This window comes from Temnothorax nylanderi, unplaced genomic scaffold (genome assembly GCF_030848795.1).
Source record: "Temnothorax nylanderi isolate EJ_2023f unplaced genomic scaffold, tnyl_v1.0 TNYL_tig0037_pilon, whole genome shotgun sequence".
NCBI lineage: Eukaryota > Metazoa > Arthropoda > Insecta > Hymenoptera > Formicidae > Temnothorax > Temnothorax nylanderi.
Genome location: NW_027249099.1, coordinates 546,838 through 567,230, shown reverse-complemented (window position 1 = coordinate 567,230; position 20,393 = coordinate 546,838). Strand labels below are relative to the sequence as shown.

The 20,393-nt window shown below is 36.1% G+C and overlaps 4 protein-coding genes across 9 annotated transcripts; 3 read left to right on the top strand and 1 right to left on the bottom strand.

Annotated features, from left to right (window-relative positions):
* Positions 1-785: 785 nt before the first annotated feature.
* On the bottom strand, positions 786-8,639 carry LOC139771226 (cilia- and flagella-associated protein 43). The gene is made up of 17 exons (XM_071703849.1): positions 8,092-8,639; positions 7,848-8,019; positions 7,481-7,740; positions 7,028-7,358; positions 6,581-6,917; positions 6,086-6,357; positions 5,663-5,929; positions 5,193-5,464; positions 4,884-5,097; positions 4,473-4,819; positions 3,968-4,262; positions 3,436-3,779; positions 3,143-3,324; positions 2,424-3,022; positions 1,712-2,128; positions 1,466-1,567; positions 786-1,398 (listed from the first exon to the last, which is right to left on the bottom strand). Exons 1-17 carry the CDS (start codon positions 8,145-8,147, stop codon positions 1,075-1,077), a joined length of 4,791 nt encoding a protein of 1,596 aa, XP_071559950.1. The 5' UTR covers positions 8,148-8,639; the 3' UTR covers positions 786-1,074.
* Positions 1,275-13,453, top strand: LOC139771238 (uncharacterized). 4 transcript variants are annotated; one of them, XR_011717888.1, is made up of 5 exons: positions 1,275-1,413; positions 10,621-11,444; positions 11,929-12,207; positions 12,367-12,648; positions 13,353-13,453. XR_011717888.1 is itself a non-coding variant. In XM_071703869.1 (5 exons), exons 3-5 carry the CDS (start codon positions 10,652-10,654, stop codon positions 12,594-12,596), a joined length of 1,302 nt encoding a protein of 433 aa, XP_071559970.1. In that variant the 5' UTR covers positions 1,304-1,413; positions 9,471-9,579; positions 10,621-10,651; the 3' UTR covers positions 12,597-13,019. The 4 variants fall into 4 exon arrangements, 3 of the variants coding, with proteins under 3 accessions (XP_071559968.1, XP_071559970.1, XP_071559971.1); XM_071703869.1 differs by lacking the exon at positions 13,353-13,453 and adding an exon at positions 9,471-9,579 and having other exon boundaries at positions 1,304-1,413; positions 12,367-13,019; XM_071703867.1 differs by lacking the exon at positions 13,353-13,453 and having other exon boundaries at positions 12,367-13,019.
* LOC139771243 (uncharacterized) lies at positions 13,369-15,464 on the top strand. Its single transcript, XM_071703876.1, has 3 exons — positions 13,369-13,528; positions 14,702-15,013; positions 15,125-15,464. Exons 1-3 carry the CDS (start codon positions 13,507-13,509, stop codon positions 15,181-15,183), a joined length of 393 nt encoding a protein of 130 aa, XP_071559977.1. The 5' UTR covers positions 13,369-13,506; the 3' UTR covers positions 15,184-15,464.
* Positions 15,465-15,597: 133 nt separating this feature from the next.
* LOC139771233 (uncharacterized) lies at positions 15,598-20,350 on the top strand. Of its 3 annotated transcripts, none has more exons than XM_071703861.1 (9): positions 15,598-16,680; positions 17,065-17,172; positions 17,238-17,388; positions 17,725-17,796; positions 17,851-17,994; positions 18,375-18,762; positions 19,042-19,301; positions 19,516-19,924; positions 20,126-20,350. In XM_071703861.1, the coding sequence occupies exons 1-9, from the start codon at positions 16,440-16,442 to the stop codon at positions 20,129-20,131; spliced, it is 1,779 nt and encodes a 592-aa protein (XP_071559962.1). In that variant the 5' UTR covers positions 15,598-16,439; the 3' UTR covers positions 20,132-20,350. The 3 variants fall into 3 exon arrangements, with proteins under 3 accessions (XP_071559962.1, XP_071559963.1, XP_071559961.1); XM_071703862.1 differs by lacking the exon at positions 20,126-20,350 and having other exon boundaries at positions 19,516-19,585; positions 19,719-19,917; XM_071703860.1 differs by having other exon boundaries at positions 19,516-20,350.
* The last annotated feature ends 43 nt before the right edge of the window (positions 20,351-20,393 follow it).

The following is a 20,393-nucleotide window of genomic DNA, read 5'->3' as shown; positions in this document are numbered from 1 at the left end:
GTCAATAGATCACCAGTCAAATAAATAACAACCCATGTTTGTGCTTATATTTTATCGTTACAAAACGGCACCCGATAAGTAATCTCTGAACCGCGAGTTATAAATAATGTCAAAATGACACAGTATTGTGATACACATAAGTAGTTACTCATAAAGAATAATCTATTAAAAAATAAGTTTATCAGTACGAAAGTGTTAATTGGTTATCTGCAATATGGAATAACATTATGTAATAAATAGACTTATAGAGAGCGATTACAGTTTACTTCGATAATCATGTTATCGGGATTGCTGGTGTAGCGAGACTTTTTTCTAAAAAAATTGACGTGATAAGCAATAATAATGCTGGTACGAATAAGTTCAATACAATAAAAATATCGGGTATTTTCTACACAATTCAACACATAGATAAAAAAATTTATACCTTAGAAAATTGGGATAGAAAATACAATTTCTATATTTTAGTTAAAAGTTTTATTAAAAATTTTAACTATTTGTGGAAAATTTTTTTAAGTAGATAAATACCTTAATATTAGAAGAATATATATATATATATATAGAGAAGAATATATATATATATATATATATATATATATATAGAGAGAGAGAGAGAGAGTGTGTGTGTGTGTGTGTGTGTGTGTGTACCTTCTTCTATTTTTACTAAGAAATATTCAGACGCAGCAATATCACTTTCCTTATTCGTTTCTTGGAACCAATAATTTTCCTTCATTGCATGTATATGGTTTTTCGCGGGATCGAGATCGAAATAATAAGTATCAATGACAAACGTAATATGAAACTATCGCCATGTATTACCATACATATTACACATGGATCTACATAAATCTGCAATTCAGCGGTCCAACTGATTAAGGATGCATCCGACATAGCCTCAGTACTCGGTATACTCTGTGTTTATACACTTCTTCATGAATGCATAAATAGAACAATTTTATTATTCAGCAGAAAAAAGGCGGTTTTCATAAATTAATGTCGAGAAAATTAAGTCGACGTCTGCTGCAGCGCTGGCAGTCTCGACGCTCGCGCGAGATCTTTTTCCTCGACATATGAGTCTTATGCGGTTTTAAACTGCAAGGTCGGATACGTTCGCAACTTCAAGACCTCGAGGTGAGCGTGTAAGATTAGCAGCTGCTCATAATTGTTTTCTGCTTTCATGACAAGCCTGGTACGTCTCGCGATCGCCGCGAGTCTCATCCTTCGAGACTCCTCGTCTCTCTTACGATGTGGGTTGTTAAGCAACCTGCGACGCTCTTCGACGTCTGACGACTTCATCTTGATCTCTTGTGACATCTTGTCGTTCTTCTTCTTCCACTTGGCCATCAGTCGCTTCGTTTCTTTCAGACGCGCCTGTTCCAGTTCCAACAATTGGTGAAATTTCTGGAAACAGAGACTGTAAGTTTTTCAAATCACCGAACAGTTGGAATAACAATAAAGCGGTACTCACATTTCGAAATGTTCGCAAATTGGCTTGCATCTTTTCGTAATCTCTTTCCAAATTTACGCTGCAGGGATAATTGCTCAAAAATTCAAGCACGTTTCTCGTGATCTAAAATTACGCAAGGAACAATATAATCCTTTGACATTAAGTAATTGTGTTGTGATATAGAACAAAATATAATAATAAATATAATAATAATAAATTTTATAAGGAGAGAAACGCTCCTCTTCCCATTCTTCCCGTTCTCTATACCTTGAACTCTCGGATATCTTTCAAGTTCCGCTGCAGATCCTCCAATATCATTTTCGCGCAAGCATGCTGCCATTCGTGTTGCGACACGACCTTCCGCAAGTGCATGGATGTATACATCGCTGCCAGCTTGCGTTTCCCAGTCTCGACGATACAATCGTTGACCCGTAAAAGCTCCTCGCGCGTCACGAGAACGGCGTTCGCGTAGTCGGAGGGACAACCTCCCAGCGGCACCTCGATCTGGCCCATTTTCAAAACGAGTTGAATCTCCATTTCCTGCGCGAGCTGCGTCAAGGATTTCTCCATGTCATCCAAGCTGACCTTCTTGCACGCCGCAGCGTTATCAGCCGACTGCATCGCCTTCTGATAAAACGACAGCGTCTGCTCCGCCTCAGCCATCTCTACCGCGCAGCATCTCACCTTCGACATTAAGTACCGCTCTTTTTGGCAATGCTACAACTTCTCCTTTTTTTTTTTTTTATTATAGTCAGCTTAAAACGATCGTTATGAAAGAGAAAAAGAAAGTGGTACACCTCCGTTTCATCTCTCGAAACTTTCGGGTGTTGCATTAATAATTGAAATTAATATTTTCTATATTTGATATTTTCGGATTAAGGATCTTTAATTACTGTTTAGACAATTTAATAATATAATTATTATTACGGGACTGTACATATTTTACTAAATCAGTTATCTCGTGAGCTTTTTTCCTTACCTTCGTTTCCACCTCGACCTTCATTCTTCTCAATCTGCACATTGTTCGCCAATAATCGGCGTTAATTTGCGACGGTAGATTTCGGGGCATCGAGTCCAAGGCATCCATGCCTTTGAGGAAATCCAGGCATTCGCGCGGTAAGACGTCCGACTTCTCGCTGCCCGCGACGCATCTCGCCACCTCCGTCAGATACGTGACCGACGTGGTAGTAAGCCGAGCAGCTCTGGGTCGTTTTTTGTAGTGTCTGAGCAAGTGTTCCACTATCGGTTGCTTCAACTCCGCGAATTCGCCGCGAAACTTGGCCTCCTGGCGTTTCTCCGCTTTGCACAGGCTGTCGTATCGAACTTTTAGCTCCGACACGACCATCTCCAGCGAGTTGCACTCCTCGACGAGCCTGCGTGCCTCTCGCGTCGCCGGCGCTAACTCCTCGTCGGCGAGACGAGCGATTTCTTGCCTGTCATCGACCATAGTTTGATGTCTTCGGATCGCTCGTATCCTTGTCAGTCTCTCCTGAAGGATTGCGCATTCAATTTGCATCTTTTTCATTTCTAGATCTTTTAATTTGTCGTTGAATGCAGCGATGTCTTTTTGCAAAGCATCTAAAATGCACATTTTACATATAAAAACGTCAGTGATCCGCAGATTATTTTAAGACGATTATTCTATTTTAATATAAACGCGATTGTTTTATTTATTCTTTTAAATTTCTCGACTCTGACCTTTCGTTTCTATAATATCAGCCTGCAGGGTCGCTTTATATTTTTCTCGTTCTTTTTGCAACGCCTGCACTTTAGTTTTATACGCCGCGATAGCTGCGATATCCTCGTCAGTGTATTTCGAAGGATTCTTCGCAATTAGGCAGTCCGGCACATATATTTCCTTCTTCACCTCATCTTCCCATCTTAAAACAGAACGTTCTTTTTAACTTTAAATATCAAGTTATTGTTAGAAAAACACAAGTCTATTTGTATCAATTACTGTGCAATTATTTTTCATATTTTCACCGACTCACTTAGGTTCTAATACACCGTCCATCATTTTTTCTACAGTTATTTTATAAAAGTCACTGATTTTTTCGTTTTTACTTTCATCTTCTCGATCCTCGTCAACTGTTTTCAATTCTCCTCGCCGTGACCGTTTTTCAAATACTTCGTGATCTTTTACCATAATTATGTAATCAGATATTTCTTCGACGTTCCAGGATGGGATCTCGATTGGTTCCAGAACGGAATTTATTCCAAACATTGTCTTCAATTGAGACGCGCAATATCGGAGCCTGTTGATGCGCTCCTTTGCACATTTTAATACACATTCCTTTGCGCGTTTCATTTCCTCAAAGAGATTATTGAAATGCATCTATTTAGAGAAAAAAATTTAATTTATATAAATTTTAAATCAGTTACATATGTCAACGATCGACTAAAAAATTAATTTTAATATTATATAAGTTTCTGAAGTAATAATCGAGTATAATTATGTCTAATTATGTTTTTAGTATTGCGTAATGTAATTATATTGTCAAATAGATTTATGGCAGCTGTCACCTTTAATTTACGCTCTCGATTTTCAATTATAATATCTTTCTGCAGGATAGATTCGAGATCGCTGTCATGCGGAATCAATAGCTGATGTGTTGAAGCTATGCTTTCGTCCTCAATCCATTTATGCGTCGTGACACCCGATATACATAATTTTTCATCTTCATCCGCGTGTGTGTACCATCTTTTAGCCATTTGATGTGTTTTGCTTCCGGCATTGTTAGTTGAAGATCCTTTATCGGAAATTACCGTAGATCCTCGTCTTGAGTCATCTTCACATGATCCCTTATACACTTCGTAACTAGAAAGATTGTTATTTTTAAGATTTGTAGTATTTTAATAATATTTTATACTTATAAACTATATTTGCTATTATAAATTTTTAAATACATTTTATACCACGTCGTAAGATTATTATAAAATATAATAAGAAAATAGAGAAATGATTATGATTGTCATTGCTTATCAGAATACGATGAATAATTAATATAAAAAAGATAAAAATAATTACCTGTACATAAATTCGTCAGCATCCGCAGAAAGTCTATCCCATACTTTGAAATCGTTCATCTTTCGAGTCGATACAACGAGAAGATAATTTTGAACGATCGCATCGCCACCAATTAATCTAAGAGCGCATGGTTTCACTTCCAACGATTCCCAGAATATTTCGCGCAGATTCGACGTCACCTGATCTCGTTGAGAGCAATTATCCTCGAGGTTTCGATACAGCTTGTCTCGTTCAAGTCGCGCCTCTTCTATTCTCCGCTGTCGGGATTCGCGATCCAAATCGAAAGCCGAGATCGGCAAACGAGCGTCCGGTGACTCTCCTTCATTTATATTGAGAAGCTCGCGTATCTATTGCAAAACTTATATCATATTTTAAACCCAAGTTAGAATCGAATCTTAAAAGAGACATTACTTGCGTTTTAATCTTCTCAAGATCGGCTACAATAGAAGCCCGTAGAGGTAGAGCTTCGTCGTGCTCAGCTTTCAGTTTAGCAGCAATTACACTATCCAGCCAGGTTTCCTTTCCTCGATCGTACAGTTCGTTTGGATCGGAAATGAAATCCTCGATCGTTAAATGCACACTCGCAGCTTCGACTTCTGCCAAATTTGTCTTTGTCTCCGGTAAGCTGTCGTACAATTAAATTAATTTAGATTTATCTTCGTAATTTTGTAAATAATTTGAATAATGCGGAAGCCTAGAGAGCAAGCGAAGACAAAGTACCGAATTCGATGGGCAACGAGATCGCCATTTCTACCGAGAGAGACGATCGTTTCCCCAAAACGCGAAGAAATCGCGTATTTTACGCCTCCTTGACTGCGATGATGTGGCATAAAAATCGCGGTCACTTTGCGAAGTTCCATGCTATCTCTGACTATGATCAAGCCATCGTATCCATATGTTATGACTCGAGAATCGGTTACGTATATCCCGATCTTTCTCAGCTGATGCATGGAGGACAGCGCGTTTGTGAGGACGATATCTTGAAAATCATTCTGCGAAAGAAATTTGATAAATTAATTTTTTTTTCCAGAATTTGAAAAATAGATATTAAAATAAACATGACAGGATTTTCGAAAACTCTGTCAGAGTGCAAAAATGTACCTCTATAATTATTTAAATTATGCAATACAAAAATGTTGGCTTATTCTTTTTATGTGGTTTATTTTTATAAAACAATAATGTAGTTTGACCTGTATTTCCATTTGATGTAATTGTTTAGACAAAGAGGGTACACTCAATATCTCCAGAGGCTTACATCCGTGATAGAGAGTCTTGAAAGGTCTTGATAAGTCTATCACGCAAATAACACGCATGCAGAAGTCGATCGAGATCTCGCAAGTATATACGATTACTTTGTTGCCGCCGATCGAAGCTATAGAAGGATTAGTCGTTGCTAGGATTAAGATCTCAAAACAATCTCTTCTGTCGTTTCTTTCGTATATCAAAAAATCAGCGATCTACAAACAAAAGAAAACACCAAATTATTTCCAATTCTGTTTTTCTACGAAGACATAATTAACTTTCGCATCTATATTTTTACATAATTTATTTACATAAATTATAAAAGATGTTTTAAAAAATAAAATATTTTATATAATTTTATATAATCTTACATATCCATCAATTTCTATAAATCCTAGAACATCTATGCGCTGCTGTTTAAGTCGTTTGCCAATAATAAATATCATGCCAGTTTGAGAATTGCCAATTCCCAAAAGTTCGCCATTACGCGAAAATTTTATTTTATCCAAGAAGTCTCCATAAAGATGAAAACAGTTAAAAATTTTAACCAATGAAACTTTCGTGATATCGATTAGAATACAATTGCCAGCAACGCTGCATGACGCAAGTATTGGTAAAGTAGGATGTGAAGCTACGTGAAGAACTATAATGAAAAGATGACTCTAATTAATAATATATCGGTTAATTCTTACCAAAAAAATGTGAAATAATTATTTTATTAAATATATTAATTCTGTGTATTAATTAAAAAATAAAAATAAATAAGTTACATATATGTTAACTTAATTAATTTAAAAAATGCTTTTATAACATGCTTCAAATAAAAAGTAAGTGTTTGTTTAGGGTTTTTTCATATTTGACTTTACCTTCACCATGGTGCTTCAGAGATAATCTCGCTGTCAGTTTGCCGGTCAGTAACTCGAAAATGCACAGACGATCTAACCCGTCCACCGCCGCGACGTGATCTGTTCGCTGAGATATAGAAAATAACGCTTTGTATTCAATCTCGTCCGTATAAATAACTTCTATGTGAGGGATGTTGTCGTGTTGCGTGCAGATTTCAAAAATTTCTCCGCTTCTGGAGTGAAGTAAAACCCCATCTTTGCAACAATGTTGTTTTCCTACGTGTATAGAATAGAAAGTCGAGATCGACCACATAAATTTCCACGTTACGTTCCAATCCGCGGACGTCTTTTTGTAAAACTAAAACATTGTTAATTGTAATATATCAGAAAATAAAATAAAAATAACATGTATGATTTATTAAAAATTGTATTTTTATTAAATTGTATTAAATACTCATTAATACGCACCATAATTTCACTATTGGTGTTCACAACTATTACACCGCTCTTATGAGTGATGACAATCGGTTTATTTTTTGGACGTTCGAGTATTTTCGATTTTATTACCGAGTACAACTTATTAGCTTCAATCGCCACGAGCCATACATTCCCGAATTCGTCCGAGATGAACAGGTTTCCTTCCGGCGTCCAGGATGAAGACACAATTTTGTGTCCTGAAAGTGGCGCGTTCACGCGATGTATGCTTACAATTTTCGAACACGTGTGCACCTGATAGATCGAGAGTGTATTGTCGTCGGCTCCGAATTGCGATATCAAATGTGGAGGATTCGGCGAACAGCTAGTGAGACCAAATAATTCATTACATTTTCTAATCATAGAAAAATTGAAGGAACAAACTCTTGAAGCTTATATTAATAATTGTGAAGAATTATATTGCAGAAAGGTACAGAATACACTTACGAAATTTCTTGCACAAGATTGTCTGTCTTTGTGTTAAGCATAGCGACGTGTTTCCCGGTTCTCCAGAGCCACACGATCAGTCGAAAATCGGGAAAGCTAGTCAGGCTTACGAGATACTCCGTACCAACGAAAGAACAGGATAAGTAGCCGTTGATTCTGTCCGGCGGTACGCACCTGGAGATCCTTTGTAGCGTCGGATACATGAATATTGATATTTTGGGATTCGGTTTCCTCTCGACTAAGGAAAACATGGAGACTGTCTGGCAAAATTCAAAATTACTCATCTTATTAAATAATAAATAGCGCGTATGCAGCGTGACACTTGTCATTTTACATTTATAAATGTAATTGTGTGTATCATATGTACCGGATGTCCAGCTAAACACGCCGCGCCGTCGCCCCTTTCCTTGTTGTCGAACCGCTCGATTCGTTTCTCTCTCGTATTCAGATCCAGGAAATTCACGTAAATGCCGGAAGCCGTTGCGACGGTTTCCTTCCCAACAAAGACGAAGTCATGAGATTTTCCAAACTTCATCCACCTGTACAATAATGTGAACTATATTAAAAAAAAATACTCTTCACTCACCAAGCTTTGGTGAGATAAAATGTACCTTGTTTCGGTTGTTGAAAAATTCATTTTGCTATATTTTCTAATTTGCCAGGACATTTCGAAAACTTTTATCGTTTTGCACTGTTCCTAAGTTCCCAATTCTACTTTCGTACGGCAAGCAAATTTTGCACGTGTTAACCATCGTGTTTGGTTGCTGAGAGACCTCGAAAGGCTAGCATATTGATCGAGGGTGGCCATAGAGACTGCGTTTGACAATCCTTTCACGTATATTCGTAATACGCGATAAATCTTCAACTGTAATTATATAATTAAACTAGATAATTTACAAAATTAAATCATTTATTTTGACAAAAAGATATAAATTAATTTTCTTATTGGCAACATTTATCTCTAGAAGTTTTCATTTAAATTTGCGTGGAAAAAATTTCACATTATTTACAATTAAAAATAATTAATAGAAATAGTTTTAGAATAAAGAGCGATATAGTATAAAAGAATGTTTCCCCGTTTTTGCACCTGTTTTGGTTGCCAAAGTGCGCAGGTACATGAATGTAAGTACTGATCGTCAAGACTTTCATCGGACACTGCATTTACATACATACCGAAGATAATAGAATCACCAAAAGAATGCCACTAAAAGTGTGCCACTGGATCAAAGTATTGTAAGAGGTTTGAAGGATAGTGACACCGTTATAAACCGCATCGTCCAGCACATAATAATGACCCATGCCTTTGACCCCTACCATTGTCATTTTAAAGCTTTTAACAAAGCTTTTAACAAGCTTATAACAAATATCAGAAAATAATCTATAATAAATACCAGAAAAACCAGTTTTATGTCATATTTTCATGAATCATCGGGAGTGCTCGTTAAAAATAATTTCATATTTTTTTCTCTTTCTTAAAATTATTGCAAATAAGAGATACATAAAAAGAGATTTTTTTTATTTATTTTACTGTTAATAGTAACTGATCATGAAATCAGAACTTTATTTTATTATTAAAATATATAAAATCAGTGTTTAAAATAGTATTGAGAAGAGTTTTTAATAATAACAACATATGAAATCATATATTTATAATTTCTACATTGCAACATAAATAACTAGAATATATCTTCTTGAATACAGAGATAGGTAATTGAAACGATTTTGACATATTTTACAATGGACGGAAGCGATCGATCGATGGTTGTGCTGGAAGTATTGTTGAAGGGGCACGGTGGAATAGTAACCCAATAACGTGAATCTCGTGCCCCTTCCGAATCCGAACAGCATATATAGACGAAGCGAACGCGATGGTTTTTTATTCACGAGCGTTGATCGATATGAGTGTCAGCAAGAATGTTTCGTGAGCTCGTCATTCGTTAGAACAGTTCTATATGTTTTGTGTTTGACATAAGGGTAAATAACTTGCAAGTGAACAGATTTATGGAGAAGAAAGAGAAACCAGAATCCTAGAGAGTGACTAAGGAGTTAAAAGTCCACGTTGGAAGCGGAAAATTATTTTTTAAGTGAAAATAGTCAACGTATGTATATTCATCATTCACAGTTCTTTGGCTTACTTATTTTAGCAGATATCATGAACACATTTTGGTATAAAAAAGTTGATACAACGTTATATAATTAATAAGTAAATATCAAAAATAAAATTTTACGTACATAAATAAAAGCGATATGATCATATAATTAAAAATTTTTTTATAGACATTTTAATTAATTTTTATATATAAATTGTACGATATAAAAGCTTAACAAAATTTTTGGCTATTTCTATCTAAAAATTAATTAACTTATCTTATTTTAAATATTACTTTATCTTTGTCAATAATTATTTTTATTGATTGTAGTAATATATTATTGTACAATCACATGAATTTAAAAATTTGCTATTTTGTAACAGCTTGATTTTAAACTTACTTTATAAATGGAAACACTAATAAATTTAGATAGCAATACAAATAGTGATATAATGACAAATTATACATATAACGAGAGCCCATTGTAAAGTTGTAAACTGCAACTGTTCTATTGTTTCTCATGTTTGCGCGAATTAAGGTCATTGTTGAAATGACTACGCTAAAAAGGGGCGAAGACCGCTACGCGTTTAGTATGCGCGTCATTTGCTTGCATTTCGTATTCAAGAGGAATCTTCTGCGTTCATCTAGAAGGCATTTCGTGTCGTGTCGCTTGTTTGTACTACTTGCCCATCTCTTCCTTTTCTAATTAAAATCGATTCAAAGAATCACATTTAGAATCTCTAACAAGTCTCTTCCACTGTCGTGTTATCTATTAAAATAGAATCATGTATAAAGAGTTGTGATAATTATCAAATTGTAATTAAATTCTGTAAGGTTTGATATCTTATTCAAGTTAATCAAGTGTCATACGTAAAGAACAACAAAAGTCTATTATTGCCAATTGCTAAGCCTAACCTATCAAAACGCATTGAATCGTCGAGATTGGACGTTTTTATTGTTATTGCTGCCATTGCTGGAAGCAGCAGCTATAAAAATATCATTAAAGATTTTATAGTTTATGGAAACTACTTATGCGTTTTCTTATTGCAGATCATATTTTTTCAACGAGCTTACTATCAAAATGTCTCATTACCGAGCGCGGAAGCAGCGATTCGGTTGGATTCTAAGTATCTTTCTGCTCTACCCCGCCCTGGTCTGGTCTCACGAACCTGTGCCCGCGAATTATCAGAATACACCAGGTGCCTCGACCCTGAAGATAGAGGCCAAAGAATCCGAAGCGTCGATAACTCTGGGGAAGGATCTAGTCCTCGGTCCTTCTTTGTCGACCAAGGCGTCGATCGTCGCCGACTCCAACGACGTCGCTTCTACAAAAGTTACTCCCCTCGCGTCTCCCATGATCATCAGTCGAGTGTCTTCCGGAGAGCATGCCGCTTCCCGAAGACCCGTCCCGAAGGATGCGGGCTTTCGCGGCTCTTACGTCGACAGCCGCAAGCCTTGGGCCGGCAAAAGCCCGAAGGCCGCTTTTGCGAAAAGGGACAGCTATCTCCAGGCACTGATGCACTCGCGTAACAGCGACGATCCGCGAGAGGGGATCGTGCAGACGGACTCAAAGATAAAGGCAAATAGGAGAGCTGAGTACGTGCAGGGTCCCATTTACAAGCCGGAAACCGAGTACGGTTCGCCCGATTCGACGTACCCGTCGAAGAGCCCGCGAATCACCTACGGCGGACCCAACAGCCCTCCTTCACCCAGCGACTCTTATCCTCAACCCTTCAGGCCGTCGGATTACAACACACCGCAGAATTCTTACGGCCCGCCGCAGAATTCGTACGGACCGCCGAATGACGGCGTCTCGTTTTATCCTCAGACTTCTTCGTATGGACCACCCGGAAACTACTTACCGCCCCAACAAGGTGAGGCGAGAGGTATTATCGGCCACGAAAGTTAAAATTTTAATTATTAGGTTTATAAAAGCTTAAATTGCTTGCATAACTAAGTTAATAAAAGTTTCAATTACTTGACCTACTTAAATGTGCGTTATAATGTGCATTATTATGATAAATCTATTATTACAATAAAATTTCATTAAAAAGTTATATTACAATAGAGAGAGAGAGAGAGAGAGAGAGAGAGAGAGAAGAATTTAATTACATTTTTTAATCATTTTTTATTTGCTATATTAAAATAAGATTTTGTACAATCTTTTGAAATTTGCAAACGTTTATGTTATACTTTTAAAATAACTCCACAAGTTTTGCAAATGTATTGTATGATTAATACGTTTTTAATTAATAGAATTGATTTTTCTTTGGCAAATATTTTTTTCTTAGCTCGGATTTCATATTTTTAGCGCTCTTGGATCACTCGATTTATTTTCTTCACGCTTTGTTTTCTTAGGATATGGCCCTTCGGTTCCAACTCCAATTTATGGTGCTCCCTACGCGCTTCCGGAGACTCACATATCTCTTCTGCCGAGTATCGATCTAGGATTGCCGCTCGCTCTCAAACTAAACGCATTTACTATCGCGAAAATTATATTAAAGTTGGTAATCTTCAAGATGATCGTGAAATTTATCGCTGTAATCTGCTTGCTGCTCTTTATACCTAAACTCGAGATCATCAAGAAGAAGGTCTCTAATAAAGACGATGACGACGAGGAACGAAATTTCTCATCGCGTAAGTTCTCAGATTAAATCCCTGCACTTCCAACTTTAATTACAAAAGTTTTGCAATAAATTTGGAATAAGGCTTTTTAAACGAAAACGTTGCTAATTAAGATTATTATTTTCTTAACTCATTCATCGTACTTCGCTAATGGTGTTCCATATTTTTCAGCCTTTGCCAGCTTGGAAACTTTAAACGGCCTCGAAGATATAGTAAAAAGCTCCGTTGAGAAGTACGAAGTGCAAAACAGCGCTCGTTTAAATTCGACGGAGAAATGCACGACACTTGCGTGCCGTATCACCGAAGCATTTACGTTCCACGAATCTCGGCGTGATTATTTAAATTTATTCAAGAGTTACGTAGAGGAAGAGAGGCGGCTCACAGAACGGAGAGACCAATGAGAAATTTACATTGTCATCGAGCTTCATCGTCGCGTCATCTCTCCTTACTCCAGTAATTATTTATTTATATACTTATGCATATTTATAAAAATTATTCCATTAATATACGAAATGCTGTATTTATTCTTTCGATTTTCAATGCTCAAAGCTAGGTCATAAAAGTACGTTTTTCTTTATACAAAAGAATCTGTTAAAATTCGCTGCGAATATAGAGCGCTGTCAAATCTGTCTCGTAATCGACGTCAATCGGAACGACGCGATTAGAGAAGATTACAGGAATAATCTTTCCTTTCACAGCACTATGATACTATGATTATTCAGTGCCACTGTGTGCCAAGTAACAAAGTATGCTAAAAAATGAAACATTATCTTAATAAATTATTTGCCTCTTTGTGGATGCATCGGCAAATATGTAATGTTTAATATGTTTTTTATTGGCGTGAGGTAGCAAATTATTTTTATAAGTCTTTATAAAATAATAAGTACATAATATAAAAATAACATTACTTTTAATTGAAAATACAGAATGAAAAATTGGTTGTTTTAATTTGCATTGCGAACATAATATCCAAAAATTTAGATTATCTAGGAATTTATATAAGGCATTCAACTTTATTTTATAGCTTGTAAAAACTTATTAATTATTAGTTACAATCTGCGTTTCTTCAGCGAAAGTATCAAATATGGAAATCAGGGGTCATATCAATTACGTCATATAAAGTGTGAGATGTGTCCTGTATTCTCAATCTCTCTCAGGTGGGGATAGATTTAACCGTCACACTCGGTTTATAAACGTAGCCGGATGACACGATAAGTCAGTTCTCTCGTGATAGCCATTCGCCATTCGTGTCAGAAACTACCGATTTTCATCGACTTTCATCAACCGGGCCGTCACCGATCACCCAGAACAATGGAGGTAGCAGTTATAGTTGGTACGGAAACTGCACCGACTTTGTTTAAGATTTTACAGCGCCAAAATCGCTTATTTTTGCAATCATCTAAGTGTATCTTTTACTAGTGGGTTTAAATACATAATTTACGCAACAATTTCGAGTTAACGTCCATTAAGTAAATACGTTCAAATAAATATTCAAAATCTCATTAACTGTTAATAGATTGACTTAGTCATTTATTTGCGCATGTTAAAAAATATTAGAAAGAGCTTAATATGATATTAAAATGTTGGCATTATTTAACACGGTATTAATATTATTTTATATCATTATTAGTTGATTGCATATCTTTGTAAAGGTTTTATAAAATCTTTATTGCTTTTATATGGATATTAACAGAGACAATAAAATAAGAAATTTTAAAATTAGATGTTAACCAAGATGTTAACAATAAAATTGAGAAAATTTTTTATAGTCTTAATGTATATGCACTTCTCTTGAAATCGCATTAAAATTCAGAAATGTATAGACTTCTCTTGAAATCGCATTAAAATTCAGTTTAACTCAATCTTGGTCGACAATACATCGAAAAATTATGCAAGCGCGTTTCCTATTCAATTAATTATTTATGAAGGATCAGAATCGCGACTGTTATTCGCACGAGAGAGGATTTGAGATTTTCGAAGAAGTCTCACCGCAAAAGGAAATGTCTTTAAATGGGCGTGGGCGTAAACGGCCTTGAGCGAAGAAACATCGCAATCGCCGCAAGGAGCGGACTGATCTCGATTTAAAATAAACCTTGATTTCAATAAAGCCGCAATCATTCAATAGAGACGCGTATTAAGGCCGCGCAGCGTCCCAGCGACAGGCTAAACCGTCAATGGATTTATGTAATACCATCCCGTCTACAATTCGCTAATAGAAAGAATTTCGAAAATCAACATAATCGTTTGAAATTATATTTCGTTCGACTGTAGCGATAATCTTTTATCAGATGATATTTTATCGATGATATTTTTCTTCTTATTATAGGGAATTTTGAAATAATTCATAAATTCGTCAATTGCGATTATAATTTAAACAAAATCCGTCGTGTCACTTTATGGAAGAAACGTTTGGTTAAAGATACGTGGAGAATATTGGATCAAAATCGAATGAATTTAATTTCATATCCTCTTTTTTCTCTCTCCCTCTCTTCTTGACCTTTCCTAGCCTTCGCGTTCCTCAGCATGTTCACGTTATGCGAGGAAACGTATGCTCTTCCCGATGATGTAAAAATCAACAACACCATGAAGGACATAAAGGAGCCTAAAGATATCAAAGAAGCGGCGACCGCGTCGAAAGATGTGAAAGATGCCATCAAAGCGGCCAAGGAAGCGAAGAAGAATAAGAAGGATTGCGCGCGAGAGTGCGGGACCGATTATGATCCTGTTTGCGCTCACGATCCTGTCGACTCCAGCTTAAAGCCTAAGACCTTCGGCACGCAGTGCGCTCTGGATATTTACAACTGCGAGAATGGCATGAGTAAGCACATGGAAGCAGCATATAAATCACTATAATTATTTATATTAATGTAATGATATATTAATTATTGATTACATTAATCACATTAATCACGTTATACTCCAATTTTAGAATTGGCTGTGAAGAGCAAAGGCGAGTGCCCTGGATCTGGCGGAGTAAGACTGTCCTAAACAATCACTCGATTCCGGAAAAGCACCATGAAACACGAAGTAGACTAACCATTAGATTATTATTATAAATTTATAGTTGGAGTTAAAATACCTTAATGTATCGTGATGTAACGATATTTTCTTCTTCTAACGACGAGAGAATAGAGATGGTGGTACGCAAGAAAACTAAATATAACTACGCGACAAAATCTGACGATAAAATTGGCCGCTAAGCTGTACGCTATGTACAATGAATATACAATGTAAGGCGTATCTATCCAATAAATATTAATGATGAGCAACTATTGATTTTATCTCTCATAATCACTTCCTTCCCCGCGACGAAGTTGATTTCCGTGCGTAGTACGCAGTTTCTAACTTATGTAAGTTGTATATGTGCAGAGATTGAATATGTATTCTCGGTACGCAAATTTGAACCGGCTTTCTAATCGCATCTGCGATCTGTCCTCACACAAACATGTAATTGGCAAAATATATTCTCAACTCTGTATCCATTTTGCCGTTTTTATCATGCAGTCACGAAAGCGTAACATATTACGAGCATTTTAATTTTGAGATATACCGTTAACAAAAAGATTTTCTATTCGATAAATTAAAGATAAACGAAACTTTCAGTTATTGTTCGTATTTATTATTTTGCTGGAAGTAAGGATACGCTATTATACAATCCCTATTTTATTTCTTCTTAAGTCATAATAATGTACGCATGTGTTACTGTTGTATTGCATAATATGCTTCCGCCGCTTTCTCGGAGCTGCAGCGTGACGAATGACGCTGACGAATGATGTCGACACACTCCAGACAGGCTATCGTTACCGATTGACAAATAAATGTTAAAGCTTTATAACTATTCTTCTAGATGGCTAACAGGCTAAATAATGAAAGACATGTTACAATTTGTAAACGGAAAGGAGATTGAATTATCCTTCCTATTGTACTTGTTTTTGTTAATAGTTATAATTTTTATTAAATTATTTAATTATATCTACGTAAAATAAATACAGCAGTACTATCTCAGTAGAAATTAACTGTATATTTATTATACGATAATAAACGCACGATTTTTTGGTAAAATAATTTGATGCCGATCAATTATTTCTCAGAAATCGTATACGTGGCTTTAGTAAATTCTATAAACGTCCAGACATTGATTTATTAAGCGTGTATACGTCGCAACGTGCTTGAAAGGCCGTAATCTGTACGCGTGGGGCCATTGTCCGTCAATCTTCGTTGTAATAAGTTTACCTTCCAAATCAATGTCCAAGATAATGAGGATGCGACCGTGTGCAATGAAGGAGGACGGCCTGCTGCGAATCGCATCCTCAGTCCGGCGCACTTTGTCCCGTCTATCAATGTGCCGTCTCGTCCGAACTGTCCGCGACATGACTGACTTATTCTCAAAGATTTACTGTGCAATTGTTTTCCTTTTGTTATGCGAGACGAACACGTACTCCCTCGTCTCGCACATCTGCACCGCGAGTACGCGGACTTCTGCAGGTAATTGAACGAATTAAATAATCGTCGGTGATTAAGTCTAACAGCATAAATTAATGACAGAAGAATGCAAGAGAGGCGATTTAATCAAACCTTTGTTAATAATTATACGCGAAAGTAAAATATTAGGTGGAGATTATGAGATATTATTTTGTATAAATGCATATTTGTTTGTCTAAAGTTCCGAGAACTTCGTATAATCTCTAAAAATTCTAGAGTAGAGAAGATACGTCGCGAAAGGTAGATCCTAGCGCGCATGAAAAAGGGCCAAAGCAAAATTTTCGAAACTACCGTAACTTTCTCTGTACCATCTTTCGTGTGTGTTTCGGATACGATTTAAAAAACGCGACTGCGAAACTTGAGATGAGACATCTTGTGTGAGCGCAGATATGGAATATTCATCGACGCCCGCGGACGAATCAATGTCGATCTTCGAGGAGATGGAGAACCGACTGTCGAGCCTCGAACGCAGATTGCGAGCGGTCGAGCATCCCGGTAAGAATCTCACGATTCGCATATATATAATGGAAATATGAAAACATCTATCGATGCTCTTGCAGTTTGGCAGATCAGCTTGAGAGAGGAGGACTGGGAGGTCTGTGCCGAGGGACCGTGCAAGTGCGTACCGGAAATGAAATCGGTGTCCTGCTGGAGATACAATCTGATGGATCTACCCCCGACGCAATTGGTTCCCGCCAACGTGCTGAGACTGTGAGCAATTTGAAAGATAACATCGTTGTGTTTGTGTGACAGATATCCGATGGGATATCTTTCAGAAAAATAATCGAAATTATTATTGAACCCTAAAAGCGCGATAGAATTACTTTATATAATTTATAAATAAAATTAGAACTTTGTATAATGTGTACATTTTAATTTTTAAATAAAATTCCTTATTTTGTATTGCACGTAATAAAATAATTATTCTGTTTTTTAAATCGCGACTTTTTGTATAATAAAACATTTAGTAATTTTAATTTCTTCCTATTAAGAAAATGTATATTTATATTTAGTGTTAGAGAATGGAAATATCATTTGTATTTCCAGAGATCTCGGGAGTAATCGACTCAGCGCTCTGCACAGAGATACGTTTATGAATATGACGCAGTTGCACCATCTGTAAGTCATGTAACGATCGAGAGATGCATGTACTAACGAAACTGTCAATTACAGAGATCTGAGCAGCAATTTAATCGAGCATTTGGCGCCCAGGTTGTTCTTGCCATTACACAGTATCGCAAATGTCAGGTTGAGTAACAATCTCTTGAAGGAAATGCAACGTAGTCAATTTTTTGGACTAAGGAATCTTCGAATACTGTAAGTGAGATGCTTACAACTAGTAACAAATTAAAAAAGGAATGTAAAAATTGATTTCATTAGGCATACTAATACCTTCATAGATCTTTTACGTAACTGAATCAATTTTTTAAATATCAAGTTGCTTTATTTAGTTGTTTTGACAAGTTAAATGTAAAAGAGAAATGTTTGAACGTTTAATGTATAGAAGTATATATTATATATATATGTCTGTAACTGTATTAAAATTTATTATATTTAGCCCATCTTGCTAAGAAAAAAAGATTTACTAAACGTACATTGCTGAGATATGTTATATTTGTTTCAATTTGAAATTTAATGTTTCTCGTCTCCTTATAAGTCCATTAAAAATTTAATACACATTTTTTTATTCTTTTTAGCGATTTATCGTCAAATAAACTCCGTACTTTGCCGGAAGATCTTTTCTTGAGCAACGGCCACTTGGCTTTATTGGATCTCTCCTCCAATCGCATTTCGTTATTACCTCCCGGTGCATTTCGTGGTCTCGGGAATCTTGATGAACTGCTGCTGGGTAAAAATCGACTAGTCGGATTACCCGTTTCAATTTTCCGGGATATTACTAAACTTAGACGCCTCGCGCTCGAGGAAAATCGTTTGAAAGAGCTGCTTAACGGTGTATTCCAAAATCTGACGTCTCTCAAAGAGTTGAATATGCGGAACAATCGCTTAATGGAGCTGCCTAAAGGATTGTTTTTGACCCTGGCACAATTGGAAATTCTGGAAATATCGAGCAATAGAATATCTCGTGTAAATATATTTTGTAATTTTAATTATGATTTTAGTTTTGAAAATTACAACTCTCTAAATCTGAATCAGTGAAGTCACTGAAATGGCATACTTTACACTGATATCAGTGAATAGTCATTGAATACATCAGTGACTATTATAGAGAGAACGCTAATATATAAATGTATTATATAAGATACGTTTTGTATAAAAAAATATTTATAATATATTATTATAGAATATATATTATAAGCTTTTAGATTTCTCTTCAAGTATAAACAATTTGGATCTTTGTGATAGATTGATGCAAGAGCCTTTCACGATATGATAGCACTTCGAGAACTTCGATTAGGACACAATCACATAAAATACTTGCCACCTGGATTATTCAACAATTCTATATCTTTGGAACGTCTTATTCTCTATGGCAATCGCATAGAAATCCTAGTAAGAGGCGTTTTTCGCGGCTTGTTCAATCTCACTTCTCTTTTCCTGCAATCCAATCGACTGAGGATACTACAATCAGGAGTTTTTGAGGACACGCCGAACTTACGGAAGCTGTGAGTCGATACTTGGAATTTTGTACAATTGTAACATTACTGACTTTAATAACGACAAATGTCCATTGAAATATGTATGTAGAATTGCAATTTGTATATTTGCTTTATAAGTCTTTACTGTGATAAATTTCAAATTAGAAATATATTTTTACTTGTTAAATAAAAAAAATAATATTTTTCCCTGTTCTCTGTTACGCTGTATCATGATCTTTAGGCAACTGGAATCGAATGACCTCTCCTTCTTGCCAGCTGGTAGCATGGACGCCGTATCCACGATTCAGCAAGTACGTCTGAGTCAAAATCCCTGGCATTGTGATTGCCGTGCCTCTTACGTTGCTTCTTGGCTGCGCAAAAGATTCGCCAGCTTCGCGAATTTGACCAATCCGTTGCAGATACAGCGGGTTTTAATCATGACAGGCAATTGGAGTATCTGGGAATTTGGGGCTGGTGCAATATGCAGGGGTCCAGGTATACTAGGCGGCCAGTCGCTGCTGCGTCTGACCTTTCATGAACTCTGCGAGGGTCAGTGGGCCTCCATGAAGGGTATCATACCACGATTACCCCTCGACAGGCCTATAGCACCGTCCGTCACGCCGCAAGCAGCTAGGAAGGACACGATTTTTGTATGGATCATATTCGATTAAATAGAATATTTGTAATGGCTTATTGTTTATTGGCCTAATAAGCCATGATAAAGAGAAGTCCACGTAAACATATAAAAAGTTAAATTTAGTGCAATAGAATAATAAAAATAAAGAAAACAATAAAAATAATTTCTATTTCTTCTCTAATTATCATCTCTTATTTTTTGCTTATTGTTACAGGTGTAAAAGACGTGAAGACTCAGCTTTCTGAATTTTCTGCAGAGAATGGAATATTGCGCAATGCACAGGACATTTGATGATGATTAGCGTGTCTTTTAAAATTTCGAAACGATTACATTAACTTGTAATTATTAAATAGAATGATAGCACGATAAACTATTTACATATAAAAAAGTGCAATTTATTACATTTTATTATATTGAATAAAGAAGATTGAGATTAATATATTAATTTCTTTTTTTTAAATTATTCATCATAAGTTCTAATA

What these genes read in the sequence shown, in the direction of transcription:
- LOC139771226 (XM_071703849.1), bottom strand. Translation starts at nt 8,147, where the DNA reads ATGTCCTGGCAAATTAGAAAATATAGCAAAATGAATTTTTCAACAACC. An exon ending in ACACCAATAGTGAAATTATG is followed by an intron (nt 6,918 to 7,027) that starts GTGCGTATTAAT and finishes ACAATGTTTTAG; the next exon opens with TTTTACAAAAAGACGTCCGC. An exon ending in AGGTCGAGGTGGAAACGAAG is followed by an intron (nt 2,129 to 2,423) that starts GTAAGGAAAAAA and finishes TTAATGTCGAAG; the next exon opens with GTGAGATGCTGCGCGGTAGA.
- LOC139771243 (XM_071703876.1), top strand. Translation starts at nt 13,507, where the DNA reads ATGGAGGTAGCAGTTATAGTTG. An exon ending in GGAGGTAGCAGTTATAGTTG is followed by an intron (nt 13,529 to 14,701) that starts GTACGGAAACTG and finishes GACCTTTCCTAG; the next exon opens with CCTTCGCGTTCCTCAGCATG. An exon ending in CAACTGCGAGAATGGCATGA is followed by an intron (nt 15,014 to 15,124) that starts GTAAGCACATGG and finishes CTCCAATTTTAG; the next exon opens with AATTGGCTGTGAAGAGCAAA.
- LOC139771238 (XM_071703867.1), top strand. Translation starts at nt 10,652, where the DNA reads ATGTCTCATTACCGAGCGCGGAAGCAGCGATTCGGTTGGATTCTAAGT. An exon ending in CTACTTACCGCCCCAACAAG is followed by an intron (nt 11,445 to 11,928) that starts GTGAGGCGAGAG and finishes TTGTTTTCTTAG; the next exon opens with GATATGGCCCTTCGGTTCCA. An exon ending in GGAACGAAATTTCTCATCGC is followed by an intron (nt 12,208 to 12,366) that starts GTAAGTTCTCAG and finishes CATATTTTTCAG; the next exon opens with CCTTTGCCAGCTTGGAAACT.
- LOC139771233 (XM_071703860.1), top strand. Translation starts at nt 16,440, where the DNA reads ATGTCCAAGATAATGAGGATGCGACCGTGTGCAATGAAGGAGGACGGC. An exon ending in CTAAGGAATCTTCGAATACT is followed by an intron (nt 17,995 to 18,374) that starts GTAAGTGAGATG and finishes TATTCTTTTTAG; the next exon opens with CGATTTATCGTCAAATAAAC. An exon ending in ACGCCGAACTTACGGAAGCT is followed by an intron (nt 19,302 to 19,515) that starts GTGAGTCGATAC and finishes CATGATCTTTAG; the next exon opens with GCAACTGGAATCGAATGACC.